This window comes from Microcaecilia unicolor, chromosome 11 (assembly GCF_901765095.1).
Source record: "Microcaecilia unicolor chromosome 11, aMicUni1.1, whole genome shotgun sequence".
NCBI lineage: Eukaryota > Metazoa > Chordata > Amphibia > Gymnophiona > Siphonopidae > Microcaecilia > Microcaecilia unicolor.
Genome location: NC_044041.1, coordinates 185,704,722 through 185,717,401, shown reverse-complemented (window position 1 = coordinate 185,717,401; position 12,680 = coordinate 185,704,722). Strand labels below are relative to the sequence as shown.

Here is a 12,680-nt window from a genome sequence, read left to right as displayed (position 1 = left end):
AATTTTTAGTACAAGAAGAGTGCTGGGCAGACTTATATGGTCTGTGCCCTGAGAATGGCAAGGACAAATCAAACTCGGGGGCAGTGACGTAGCCACAGGTGGGCCTGGGTGGGCTGGGGCCCACCCACTTAGGGCTCAGGCCCACCCAACAGTAGCACACGTTTAGTGGAAAACATTGGGCTGTTCCTGCTGGTTTTATGTTAAGCCCCTGACGCAGCCCTTGAGAGGGCAAAACATGACCATGTTGGGCGGTTAGAGAAAAGTTGTATACAGTTTTTATGTATCTGTGCTGAATTAAATCTTGTTTTATTTCACCACATGGGTCTGCTTTTCTGCTATAACCCAGTAAAGTCATTCTCGAAAATCTATGTTCTTAGTTTCTTATGAAACCCAAGGTAGCAAATTGAACTATTCACTTCAACCGGTAAAAAGTTCCATAAGTGAGGTCCAATATAAGGAAAAGTTCTGTTTCTTGTGGAGGTTAATTTCATAACTTAGAGTGAAGGAAGCTGCAACAAACACAGAGATGATTGTAACAGGTGAGAGTACTATTTGATAATTTGTTCCTTAGATATACTGGTGCTTCCAGATGAAAAGCCATTTAAATACCAAACACAGCCTCTTAAAATAATCCTAGCAGAAACTGGCAACCAGTGCAATGAATGTAAGGAAAAAAAAATGTGTTAAAAAACAAAAACAGTGGCTGCTATTTCTCATGGCAAAAAAGTCACTTTTAAAGAGCCAGTACAGATTTCTTCATGTCAGGTTTGTTGCACTCCCCCCACCCCCCAAAAAAAAAATTAATTGCCAGGTCCTGCCTCTTGTGCATCTAGCTTAACTCAGCTGGATGGGTCATATGTGCTTAGATGCAGTTTGTCTTGTAATTAAACAATATGCTTACCAACACGTAAAAGATGCTGTAATGGCTTCAAACACAGTATTATTTTGTGTGGCAATTAGACTCAATCTTAAGTATATAAGGATTCTGGGCTTGATTGACCTTTGGTCTGTCCCAGTATGGCAACACTGTTTCCAACAGCGGCCAATCCAGGTTACAAGTACCTGGCAATATCCTAAAACAGTACAATACATTTTATGCTGCTTATCCTAGAAATAAGCAGTGGATTTTCCTCAAGTCCGTCTTAATAATGGCTTATGGACTTCTTTTAGGAAGCTATCCAAACCTTTTTTAAACCCTGCTAAGCTAACTGCTTTTACCACCTCTGACAACAAATTCCAGAGTTTAATTATATATTGAATGAAGAAACATTTTCTCCAATTTGTTGTAAATTTACTACTTTGTAGCTTCATTGCGTGCCCCCTAGTCCTCGTATTTTTGGAAAGAGTAAGCAAACGCTTCACGTCTACCCATTCCACTCCACTCATTATTTTATAGACCTCTATCATATCTCCCCTCAGCCATCTTCTTTCCAAGCTGGAGTTCTAACTGCTTAAACCTTTCCTCATAGGGAAGTCATCCCATCCCCTTTATCATTTTCATCACCGTTCTCTGTACCTTTTCTAATTCCACTATATCTTTTTTGAGATGCAGTGACCAGAATTGCACACAACATTTGAGATGCAGTCACACCATGGAGCGAAACAAAGGCATTGTAGCATCCTCATTTTTTCCATTCCTTTCCTAATAATACCAAACATTCTATTTGCTTTTGTAGCCTTTGCCGCCATACACTGAACAGAGGGTTTCAATGTATCGTCAATGATGACACCTAGATCCCTTTCCTGGTCGGTGACTCCTAATGTGCAACCTTGTATCACATAACCAGTGCGTTTTTACTAGTAAAAAAGGTGCTGGTACTCAAATGCTAGACCACCCTTCAGGGGTGGGGTGATCACTGAGGGACCCACCCCACAACAGCCAGGCCCCCTGCAACCAGTCACAGAATCTATGACAAGGCAGAATTGGTGTGTAGAGCCTGAGCTCTTTCATTAAAACTTGGGGTCCATGGGTCAATTTTAACAGACAATGGAAAAAGTGCCAATACTCAGTACCCCCTCAAAAAAAAGCCCTGCACATAACTAGAGTTCGGGTTCCTCTTTCCCACATGCATCACTTTGCACTTACTCACATTAAACATCATCTGCCATTTGGATGCCCAGTCTCCCAGTCTTGTAAGGTCCTCTTGTAATTTTTCACAATTCCTCTTGCGATTTAACAACTTTGAATAACTTTGTGTCATCAGTAAATTTAATTACCTCACTAGGTTCTCACATCTCTAGATCATTTATAAATATGTGAAAAAGTAGCGGACCCAGCACAGACCCCTGGGGAACCCCATTGTCTACCCTTCTCCATTGAGAAAACTGACCATTTTAACCTATCTTTTAACCAGTTTTTAATCCACAGTAGAACACTTCCTCCTATCCCATGACTCTCCATTTTCCTCTGGAGTCTTTCATGAGGTACTTTGTCAAATGCCTTTTGAAAATCAAGATATACAATATCAGCTGGCTCACCTTTATCCACATGTTTGTTCACCCCTTCAAAGAAATGTAGTAGATTGTTTAGACAAGATTTCCCTTCATTAAATCTTTAAGGACAGTGTAGGGTTACAGAAGCTATATATCAAGGGCATTTTTTGGCTGTGACCCTGAAGCATTAGAAATTTGGAGACATTTTCCTCCACTACTTGAATTGTCATGATCTTACTTGGAAAGACCACGTCTCAGCTTCCTGTCATGCTGTCTGGGAGGTGAAGCTAGGCTTGTCACCTATTGGAAGGTAAGAAAATCAACTATTGTCAAGACAGGAAAGAAGGAAGTTAGTAGATTTGGCCTATGAGCTAACTGAATGCCACTAGGCAACTTTTATTCCAGATTCTGCTACAGTAGATCCGTATTATTGGGTCACTAAGAGCAATGGGATCACCTGATTAGTGCAGATAGTGAACTGAGAGCCTTAAGATGCAGAATGTATTTTGTAAGATTACTACATAGTACTTCATAAGTTGCCAACCTTTGCATTGCAATAACAAGTTAAGGTGGGGAAAGAAATGGTTTACTTTGTTGGTGGATCATTGCTATTTTGAGGGAAATGATTTGTTGGCTGTTGATCTTTGTAGAGGATAAAATCCTGCATCTGAAGGACATCAACCTCATTTTTATTTTTAATGCTTTTCAGGATGGAAGATAGTACGAGGAGTAGTTTTGGGTCTTTCCACTACTGCCGTTACGCAGGCGCAATACAGTTATTGTAAAAACAGCTAGCGTTCTCCTGAGATTTACCACCAAAATTTAGCAACATTTTCATGCTTTCCTTAATTGCCCCCAGGATGCAGACTGTTTCAATGATGATAGAAAGAAACTTCTTAGCCAACATACGAAAAACACCTACGTTGCTATGGGGAATACTGTGCACAGTTGGTTTATTAGAGGGATTGCTGGCTTTCACTGCCCAGACATTTAAAGTTTCTGAGTCAGCAGAACCACCAGCAGATCAAGCTGGACTTGTTTTTCCAATGCACCCAGTAATGGATACTAATATCAGATACAGTTCAACTATCCAAATATTAATGCCTAAACATAGGAAGACATTAATGGCACTTGCCTAGAAGGATATCTTACCTTATGCTGGAAAAAGTAAATGGGAAAAATGTTTTTCTATTTATTTATATATGGGTCTCATGTCACTAATCCTGGTTCTTCCTTCTCTTTCAGAATCTGCATCCTAAGTTGTTATCCTCGCTGTTAGCATCCCAACCCCCCCTCCCCCTCCCCAATCTACTAACCCTGCAGGTAAAGGAGGTATGGAGCTATGATATGGAAAAAAAACTTTCTGCAGAAGTTTAAAGGGGCTTGGGGGACTTGGAAATAAGTGATTGTAAGGAGAAGCAGGTATCAGATCTAATGGGATGGATTCAAGTTCCACTCTATGTAACGTGGTAGGAATAAATGTTGGAGCAATTTTATCAACATTCCAACAATAAAAAAACAGTTCCTTCTATGATTTGCAGTTTTATTTATCACAGAAAAATTACTTAAGCCCTTTTCCACCAGTTTCTGTATGAGATGACACTTAAATATGTCCAAACCATAGAAGAGCTCCCCAAACTCTGTCCACAAGGGTCTCAATGACCGCAATCTCAGTCAGATTTCCAGGATTTCTGCAATTAATATGTATGAGACAGATTTGCATGGGCTGTATTGTATGTAAATCATGAAATTCCTGAAAGTCCAACTCTGTTGAGGATCCAGTCATGGAGCTTCTGCCCTAGAGGGGATATGATAGGCATTCAGAATCTTCAAAGTAATAAAGAATGCACAAATTACAAGCATGTCTGAGTAGTAAGGAAGAACTAAAGATAAGTGGTAACAGTAAGGGATTGAAAATTGGTAAGCTCAAGAGTAACATAAATCTTTCTTCACAGATGAATGGTGGATGCATGAAACTGGCTCCTAATAGATGATGGAGGAAAAAACAACATTGAACTTTAAGAACACCTGGAATAAGTGGTTGAAAAGAACAGTTATTGGTAAAACTGGAATCTTTGTAACTAGTGATCCCCTTTTAGGGAGACAGAGGTTTTTCAAAATCTGTACAGGTTCCTTGCTTTAGCTGGTTGCTAGGAAGCACTAGTAACTCCACAGATTAACTCAGAAGGTTTCCAGGTGGTAATAAACCCATCAGCAGCTGAAACTCAGCTGCAGCAATCATGAGGCAGCTATGGGTGAGGCTAGCTGCCAAACTTCAAACCAAGGCTGGAGGGCTGGAATATCTGGACCAGACCAGAAAGAACGTCTGGAAAGTCTATGGCAGCCACTGGTTCTGGCCACCAGAGGGCAAGAGGAACACAAACCCCAAGACACAGGCAGAAAGCATACTGAAGCACAGAGAGGCTTAACACACACAGGTGCAGTATAGTGGAGTAATCAGAGGCATGCTGGAAGTAGCCAGCACACAGAGACAGAACTAACTCAGGAAGAACAGACAGAAGCCAGCTCAGAAGCTGGCCGCCGGAAATAAGGTGAGTCAGAAGGGTCACGACCACAATCGTGACAGTGTGTTATCATCTCAGAGACTGTGCCACACATTTGCTTCTCTGATCTGTGGCAAATTAATTTTCCAAGAGTTTTGCATCCCAAAGTAGCATTTAACTTGATGCTTGCTTCCCATAGATTTCTAATACTAAAACTGACAGCTATACGCCACAAGAAAAATCCAACTTAGAATGGGCACATGAATTTATTTATCTCTGTTCATGTCACTAGTTGTATGAAGTCTTTCTGGACTGGTTCTGAGTTTGCTTTGCAGCAGTTTTGTAATAAGTCAGTTTGTTTCCAGTGGATCACTTTTTATCTGACTGTGCAATACTGCTGTGCGTGCCTAAGTAAGAAACAAAAGGCCAGTAACCCAGGCTAATAAACAGCTCCTCTTTCATCAAATTTTCAGCTGCTTTCTTGTCTAGATTGTGACCAAAATGTTAAATGTCTTAAAATATTTGTTACCAACTTTTGTTTTTTTATTAGTTTGGTTGTAAATACTGTGCCTAATCCAGGGGTTGTCAACCCAATCTTTGGAACACACCTACCCAGTCAGGTTTTCAGTCTATCCACAGTGAATATGCGTGAACTACTGCCATTCTAAGCAAATCTATCTACTGCACATTCTGAAAACCTTACCGGGTTAAAAATCCCCTGACTAGCCCACCCTTCACCACCACTATCAATCAGGTAGCGGTCTCTGCGTGCCGTGCACCTGTGCACTACTGCTTCCATGCCAATCCCAACATGGCTGCCCTAAAAGGCGGAGATGACCAAGGAGATTTAATAAGACCTCCTTGGAGACGACAGCCCAAGGAGGTTTAATAAGATAGGAGCTGGCATGATGTAAAAAAGCTGAAGCCATCTCCCCCATGCAGCTGCCATATTGGTGCTGTATCCACTTTGTTGTTGTTCATGTTATTTTATCTCCATTATAGTTAGAAACATGCTGGCTTGTGTAGTATATGGATGTACACAGAGGAGGAATTACAATGGAATAACCTTTCATGGGTTAGAGTAGTAATTTGTTCTAAATCATAATCAATGTGTCATTTTGAGGGGCTGATTATAGGGACACCCTAGCACACGTTGTATTGGTTCTTAGATTTTTTTCACATAGTAAAGGGCCAAAACAGACATGATGTTCTGATAATCAGGTGCTCAACATTCACAGTTTTTATTTATAACTACAAAGGTTGTTTTAACCCTTAATTAGGTCAAAATCTGGGATTATTTAAAATCTTTTTTTTTCTTGTGTGTAGATCAAAAGAGAAAGATTGTATGTGGCAACATGCTCCTTTAGTTTTGTGGAATGCAGTGGTATATTAGAAAAATGCACTTCATCTTTTTTTTTTTTTTACTATTATTTAAAAGAGGGGTATTTAATAATGAAGGAAAAGCTACCATCATGCAGAAGTGGTCCTGTTTACTGAGCTGTGTTATAGGTGTGCTAGCTTTTTTAGCGCATGCTAACCCCCAGCTGCCCATAGGAATATATAGGCGTCTCTAGCGTGTGCTAAAAATGCTAGTGCACCATAGTAAACAGGTGCCCTAAAAGTGCCAGTTTTGTTGTATATATTTATTTCTACTTTGTCTGGATGTAAATGCAAACAGCACCCTATTAGGCACCAAGTTCATACAAAGTTTAATTATTTTCACTGGAAAATAATTCTGTTGGCTGCCTGCTATGTGAATATTCTATCAATGTTTCATTATTGCTACCAAGTATTACATATTTGGGGCATTTGCTAGAACTTTGATGGTTTTAATTTGTTTATCCAGACTTTACATGCACTAAAAGTTCTGAAGCTAACATTGAAGCCCCTTAAAATGTAGACCATAGTAGTCTGCCCATCACTGGTTTATCTTCCCAATTACCTGCTTTGCCATCCAATCTCTGCGAAGATTCTGTGGATCCATTCCTTCTAAACAGGATTCCTTTGTGTTTACCCCACGCAAAGGAATCTTGTTTAGAAGGAATGGGCTCACAATGTAAGTTGATGCACCTGGGACAATGGAGGCTTAAGAGGCTTGCACAAGGCAGGTTGCCGCAATCAAAGCCCGCTGCACTAACGACAGGGTTCATCTTTGCTGTTGGAGAATTAGCCTATCAGGAAATATCCTCACTGAATTTTGCCCTGTAGAATTTTATAGAATAGTGTGAAAAAATGTGGTTTATTACTACTGTTTCTACCAGCTACAATAATTTTTAATGCTGTTTTAATGATTTTCACATTTTATTTCATGATCTATATCTACGTATCGGAAGCTTTCAAATTTGTAAAAAAAAAAAAAAATGCATAAGCGCATGCTATTGTTTTTGTATAGAAATCTCTTTGTCATAAGCACTGAAATCCATCATCCACAACTGCAAACAGCAAAGCGTGGAGGTCTGGGGATTTAACAAATAACAAATAAAATCCTCCTCCCACCCTCGCCCTAGTACTTCATCAATCTTAGGCGCCGGTTCGCGGTCGCGCGTTGATATGACGTCAGCACGCAGCCTGCGTAGCTGTGGGGGAACAACGGCGCCGCGGCGGCTTCCGGGCTTTGTTCGGCCGCCGCCAGCAGCAGTGCTGGGCGCTGGGCGCAGAGTCGGGCTGTTCGGGACCTGGGGTGTGTGAGGGTTCTCGGGGCTTTGGGCAAATGTTGTCTGCGAAGAAGATAGAGCCGGGCGTTGGTGCGTCGTCGGGGCTCTGTGCGGTTGGGGGTGGCGGGGGCAATGTTGGGCCACTAGCCGAGGCGGGCCCCGATTCGTTGCCCACCCCTGGCCTGGTCTCGTCCTACTCGTCTGATAACGGCGCCGGGCTAGTGGGGCCTGGGGGTGAGCGCACTCCGCGCAAGAAAGATCAAGCCTCCCCTGGTGCCGAGTCCGGGCTGGCTGCTGGTGATGGTAGTGGCCACGAGGGTGGCGTCCTGGAGACCCCCGAGGGCAGGAGAACTAGCCGCAGGAAGCGAGCAAAGGTATAGCTGTGAGAGGGTTGAGGGAAGAGTATAGAGATCTAATGACGAACTCATTCTGTGGATATAGGTAGATCTATGCATACATAAAAAGAGAGAATATAGATCTCTGAGGCCAGAGCATTGTAGTGACATTAATGGGTGTGAGAGCCTAGCTAAAACAGGTGAGTAGTGGGGAATCATCTAGAAGTAGGGAGCAGGAAATGTGCTTATGTGTAATCTGCATTGGTGTACAGTATGGGGTGGGTAATCATTGCTTCTCAACCAGTTCTCAGGATATCCACAATGAATACGCATGAGAGAGCTTTGTATGCACGCAAGTATGGTGCAAATTCATGTGAATATCCTGAAAACCCAGCTAGCTGGGTTTTCCCTTTGGACATAATTGAGGAGCACTGCAGTAGATATTAGTAGGAAAAGATTTAAGCGGCAGACCCAGTCTGTCCAGTTATTCAGTCTATACTGCTAAGGTTATATCCCAGTTGCTAGCAGTAGAAGTTTGACAGCTTGTAGGATATCTCTCAAGTTTCACCACTCTCTCTCCCATTTTATTCAACCTAATGATGATCCCACTAGCCAAGTCCCTATCAAACCAAAAACTCAACCCGTTCTTATACGCCGATGACATCACAATCTACATCCCCTTCAAAAACAACCCATCAGAAATCGACTCTGAAATTACAACCAGCATTAACATTGCTCCCAATCTCTGACAACCGAAAATACTAGTCATCACCATAGATCAAGATCTATCCCTTGAAAAACAAGCCAAGGCCACCACAAGGAAAGTTTTCCACTCAATGTGGAAACTCAAACGCATAAAACCAATACTTCCCACCAGACATAATTTGCCACCTGATTTAGACAATGATCCTAGCTTACATGGACTACTGCAATGGAACATATGCAGGGTGCAAAGAGCAAACCATAAAAAAGTTACAAACATAGCAGCGAGACTCATCTTCGGAAAAACAAGATTCGACAGTGCCAAACCCCTCCTCCTGAAACTACACTGGTTACTGATTAAGGACGGCATAACCTTCGAGATTTGTTCACTGGTACAAAGAATAATCTTCATCCTCTCACCAGCTTAATGGATTTACCAATCCGGAACACAATCGGCAAGATCCTATCTTACCCTCCACGTCCCATCATTTAAAGACATCAAATACAAATCAGCTCTCGCACCTAATTTCTCCTATATCTGCACTAAAACTTAAAACTCACTCCCAAAGGACATAAAACTGAAAGACAACTATCTAACCTTCTGAAAACACTTAAAGGGCCACCTATTCAGGAAACACATCCCTGCCGAACCAACCTAACCTCCAATGGACCAATCAATTTTCACCCATAAATTGACAATTTAAACGGAAAGGCACAAGTTCACACAGGCCAACCCGAGCCACACATTTAATACACCCTTCCAAGACTCTCAACCCATTTAACCTATGAACTACTTACCCTCCATCCACCGGATCTGGAACCCTGCCTATCAATGATGCAACACTATTCGACTATGTAGTGTTCTTTTTCAATTCTCTTTCTATAACTTTTTAACTATTGTCATGTAATCCCCTTAGAATCTCCTAATGTCACTAACCTAGCTCAATACTCCACGAGGAAGCTCCACAGACTCACTGTTCCTTTGAACTATTAACCCCACTCGATACTCTGTAACTGCCCCCATTGTTCCATGTAAGCCACATTGAACCTACCCAAAGGTAGGAAAATGTGGGATACAAATGCAATAAATAAAATATATAAATAAATCCAAATCAGAGTAGTTGTTTATTCTCCTTGGTTCTCTGCTCTGTCAACCCAAGTAGATAAGCATACAAGTTCCTATACTTGTAGGTAGTCTCTGAAAACTGCTAACCTAGAAGAAGTTTTTGGGATGGAGAGATTCTACAGCTTGAGAGTGGGAGACCTGAATGGTAGTGTTAAAAATGAAATCTGTAAAGAGAAAACTAGGAAAGGGCTGTTCAGTCTATACTTTGATTTGAAAAAATATATAGGCTTTAAGTTAACCTAAAAGTGAAGATTGAGAAATAATGGTCATTAAAATTGTCTCGGGTAGTGGCTCCATATGGGTTAGTTTTGCACATAACTTGACAGTAATGACCCTTTCTCCTGGGCCACAGTATGTATGGCATTGATCTCCGTCTCTCAGATTTACTGTAGTAACTTGAATCATTCCAAAGAGAACTTCCTTCTGTAGCATACAAATACAAAAATAGTATAGAAGAAGCTGAACAATTATCAGGAATTACAAAACATACTTGTAACAAACCAGAATTGTACAAAATTTAAGCGTCTTGACTTAAGTAGTTCTTTAAACATTTTATAAACACAGAGTAAGAGCCTATTTTCTTTATAGTAATCTTTACAGAGTTCCAGGTATGTACAACATGATAAGGGAGAGTAGAACAAAAGGCTGTTTTTGAATGGTAAGGTTTTGGATTAGGAAAAAAGCAAGTTAGAGATTCTAGCAGATCTATGGATTTCCTTCTCTGAAGAACTGATGATACAGCTTAAGTAAGATGGAGCTGGGCCAAATAGTTTCTATAAGCCATGGTACAGATCTTTAAACTCTATTCGTGTCATGATTGGAAGCCAACGTAAGGATCTCGGTAGTGAAAAAATTAGCCTAGCCACAGTATTTTGTACCGTCTGCTATCATGTCGTCAGCAGCTTGGTGCTACCAACATAAAACAAGTTGCAATAGTCCAATTGTGAGACCAGTAAACTCTGTACCACTAGTTGAAAAACCTGAGAATCCAGCAAACTTCTAATTCTGTGCAGTTTTCTCATTAAGAGATGATTTTTTTTAATTAAAGAAGAAATCTGCTGCTCTGATATAAGTTGACTATTAAACAGTACTCCTAACATTTTTTTTAGTTGAGATTCAAATTTAAATTTTAATCCATGTACTTGAAGAGTATCTTTCCAAATTTGATCAGCTTGACCAATCAAAAATTTGGTCATCTTTGTTTAATTTTAAGAAATGATCTGCTATCCATCTCTCAGGCTGTCATATCAATACTACACAAGGTATCGGTAGGCGTGTTGCCCAGAAGTGACAATATAGTTATGTCATCTGCATAATTAAAAACCGTATAACCAGCGGATGAGAGCATATAACCCAAGGAACCGGTCACACGTTAAATATAGCGGGAGACAAAGGAGACCCCCCCCCCTGCAGGACTCCCACAAGATGGCTTCCAAGAAGATGAAAGAGATTTCTGAAATTTTACTGTATATGATATATATGCAACCTATCCAGGAATGCTTGAAAATTCCTTTTAATCAAACCTGTGGCACCTAAAACAAAGGGAAATAATTTTGGATCTTTCTGTCACATTTTCTTGTTCTTTTTTTTAATTATTATTCTGAAATTTGAAAATCACTTAAAAAAACAGATCAGTTCTCTAGTCAAACACACACCCACCCCTGGAAATACACAGCTCGGTGCTATCACGTCTGAGTCATAATCCAAAAGGCCCAGCCCTTCGGTAATGGTATAATTGCTCTTTGCAGGTAGAGTATAGGGAGATGGATGAGTCTCTTGCAAATCTTTCTGAAGATGAATATTATTCAGAAGAAGAGAGAAATGCTAAAGCAGAGAGAGAAAAGAAAGTACCTCCACCACCTCCACAAGCTCCTCCAGAAGAAGAAAATGACAGTGAACCTGAGGAGCCATCTGGTGAGTTCATTAGAGCCAAATCCAGTTTTGGTTGCGAGTTCATGCTTTTTGGTAGTGTCTATAGAAGATGTGGATCTCCATTATTCTTGCTCCGTAGATTTTTGCACCTTGACCCTTTGACCATTTTTCCAGCTTTCTTTCATTTTCTCTGCCCCCATGGCATTTGCATCCTATTGCATATTTTCACATCTCTGGCAAGCCAGGTACATTTTCCCTGTCCTAACATTTATCCTTGTGGTGCCTCTCACAAGGGTGAACCCCTGTTGACCACCACTCTGAGTCTTTCCAGAGTGGCTAACCACTTCACCAGTCTTCTGTGTGAATGGATGAATATTGAGCAGAGATGTGATCCTTCCAGGCCCTCTGTGCAGTTTCAGATTTTTACATATTGCCACATTTCAAAGGCTATTGAGACTGGACAGTAAATTTTATAATTTTAAAATCTAGTTGATTTTATCGGGGCTTTGGAGTTGGTGCACCAAACCTTCAACTCTGACTTCTACTATATACAGTAAACCTCAGAGAAATTTGATTAATTACAGAAACATAGGCTATTTCTTTATGTACAAAATTAGGACTAATAGGCCACAAAATATATTTATATCAAGCTTGAGCAAAGAACCTGAACAAACAAGTATCAAACATATAAATGGCAAGAGGCGTACTCACTCGCAAATGCGCAGTAGAGACCCTCTCTGTCCTGCCCCCGCATCAATACGTGATGATGGGGGTGTGACAGAGAGGGAACCTGCGCACCTGAGAGTGAGGGAACCGCCGTCGCCACCGCTCCCCCCCCCCAGGGTTGCCGCTACTGCTCCCCCCACGCACCCACCCGCAGTCGCCGCCGCTGCCACCCACCCTCCACCCGGCCCGTGTACCTGGCTTCACTATTCAAACCGCCGGAACGCAGCACACAGCTCATCTGAGCTGCCGTTGGCCTTCCTTACCTGCCTGTGTCCCGCCCTCGCCGCCGTTACGTCACACGAGGGCGGAACACACGCAGAGAACAAGG

General features: G+C 41.4%; 1 protein-coding gene across 3 annotated transcripts in view; it reads left to right on the top strand.

Moving 5' to 3' along the window:
- The first annotated feature begins 7,519 nt into the window (after positions 1-7,519).
- KDM1A (lysine demethylase 1A) overlaps positions 7,520-12,680 on the top strand; it is a 59,637-nt gene continuing 54,476 nt past the window's right edge. For 2 of the 3 annotated variants that reach the window (XM_030219851.1, XM_030219850.1), the window contains exons 1-2: positions 7,520-7,965; positions 11,503-11,668. In XM_030219851.1, the coding sequence (XP_030075711.1) occupies positions 7,648-7,965; positions 11,503-11,668 (484 nt within the window). In that variant the 5' untranslated portion in view covers positions 7,520-7,647. The remainder of the gene's footprint in view (positions 7,966-11,502; positions 11,669-12,680) is intronic. The other variant, XM_030219849.1, reaches the window with a different exon arrangement.